The sequence below is a fragment of the Plasmodium fragile genome (genome assembly GCF_000956335.1).
Source record: "Plasmodium fragile strain nilgiri unplaced genomic scaffold supercont1.41, whole genome shotgun sequence".
NCBI lineage: Eukaryota > Apicomplexa > Aconoidasida > Haemosporida > Plasmodiidae > Plasmodium > Plasmodium fragile.
Window position 1 is genome coordinate 216,166 of NW_012192621.1, and position 1,914 is coordinate 218,079.

Below are 1,914 nucleotides of genomic sequence, written 5' to 3' on the forward strand. Positions count from 1 at the left end.
AACGATTCTATAGACTCATGGACTTCTTCTTCCCTCGCATCATGTTCTATGTTGCGTTCTCCATCATAATGTACTTCTTCTTGTACCTGTTGCTCCTGTTGCTCCTGTTGCTCCTCTTGCTCCTCTGGTGTCCATTCTTCTAGAATAGCTTCTTCTTCCTGTCCATAATAATCTTCTTTTCCTTCTTCGTCTAATTGTTCGTGAGAATATAGTCCTTCTTTTGCATCTTCCAAGGTTCCTGTGGCATGTTCCCCTTGTGGCCATTCCATCTGTTCTAATTCAAGCTCATCTTCTGATGGAGTTGCTTTTCCTTTTGCTAAACTGCGAGCAACTCTGTTACATACGTGTAATTGGGGCAAGCGTTCTTCTTGTGTTTCGAAGTCATCTGGATGCTGTAGAAAAGGGAAGCGAAGGGAAGTGGTGATGCGTTGAATGAACAAAAGAACAGCAATATGAGAAAGGAACAAACAGGGGAAGTCAGAACCGGAAGAGAAAAAATATACATATAAATATTCAGGCATGTTGCGTATGCCATATATGTAGCCCAGTGCGCAACATTCCAGCCTACATCTATATGTCATGATGTAATCTTTCATACTGGGCTTACCGTTAAGCAGATGCAAGCAACAACAAAAAGGATAGCAAATTTTTTGAAGAAGGACCTATGCGCCTGTTTGTCATGTGTTTTACTTCCTGTGATGGATGAGGAGACGGTTTTGCCATTTCGGGATTCCGACGCTCCTTGTAGAATGATGCTTGTCGATGTTTGTTTGTTGTTCGAGTGTGCCATGTTGCTATGGATACTTATATGAAACGTAAATGTACAGGAGTAGTGTAGTTTTATCTTTTTCTCTTAAGTACGGTACAATTACAATAAAATTTTGCCAAAAAAGGGAAACAGTTTACAAATGTGAGCACAAAATATTTCGCTTTTACGTTTGAATATAGCAGTACAGGAAGTTTTGCGTTTTATATATTCCTGTGTGGGTGGATATAGGATCCCGTTGTAATTTAGTTTTCTATAAATCTATATTCACACAAAATTCTTATACTTGTACACAATGTACAGACATGAAGGAAAAGAAGAAGGTTATGCCAATGTAAATTATGGTATAGTTAGAAATGTATTGTGGTACTGTTGCAAATGAATTATGGTACAGTTAGGAATATATTATGGTACAATTAGAAAGAACATTGGGGCGGAAATGAATTATTTTAGGCTTTAAGTAACCAAAAAAAAAAAATACGGGGATGTCGTTTCAGTATGAATAATATGAGTAAGGCTTAAAAGTATAATATATTTTTTTTTTTTTTTGGGGGGGCACTAAACCGTTATATATATATATATTGTGGTATAAGGAGCTATTTTTTTTATGGCATTTATACAAACTGTACAAATCTTCAGCGATATAAGTGCTGCATGCCGTAATGTTTCTTAATGCAAAATTAGCGCAATTTGTGTTTTATGCAAAGATGTAGAATGATTTTTCTCCCTACATATAGTGTACCGGAGAAAATATAAAGTTCAAATCTGACATATGGAAGTTGTGTAAGCGGGGGGTCATGAATTAACCGTTTGGAGTTTTAGGGGGTTACTGTTCATGTTTTATTATGTATTTTGATATAGGGACTCATGATTTTGGTGGGGGGGGGACATGTTTTTCAAGCTTGCAAGGGGTTAGACTTTCCAGCTGCTGTTTTCAATCTTCACAATTCATGGATACCCATATACATTGTTCTGCGTTTTTTTTTTTTTTAATAGTGCGTTATATATATAGGCCTCCATGCATAATGATCGGACGTTATTGTGATATTTGCATACTCTGCTCGTTTATACAACGTTGTTCCGTGATTCATGCTGGTAAGCCTTGTAATTTGCAGTATACAATGTGCTGAACATGCTTTTTTTTTTTT

General features: G+C 36.6%; 1 protein-coding gene across 1 annotated transcript in view; it reads right to left on the bottom strand.

Annotated features, from left to right (window-relative positions):
* The window catches only part of AK88_03555 (uncharacterized protein), a gene marked incomplete at both ends in the record, with an annotated part of 4,713 nt that extends 3,923 nt beyond the window's left edge, over positions 1-790 (bottom strand). The window contains 2 exons of the mRNA XM_012481166.1: positions 16-392; positions 608-790. Coding sequence (XP_012336589.1) covers positions 16-392; positions 608-790 — 560 coding nt within the window. The remainder of the gene's footprint in view (positions 1-15; positions 393-607) is intronic.
* Between the last annotated feature and the right edge of the window lie 1,124 nt (positions 791-1,914).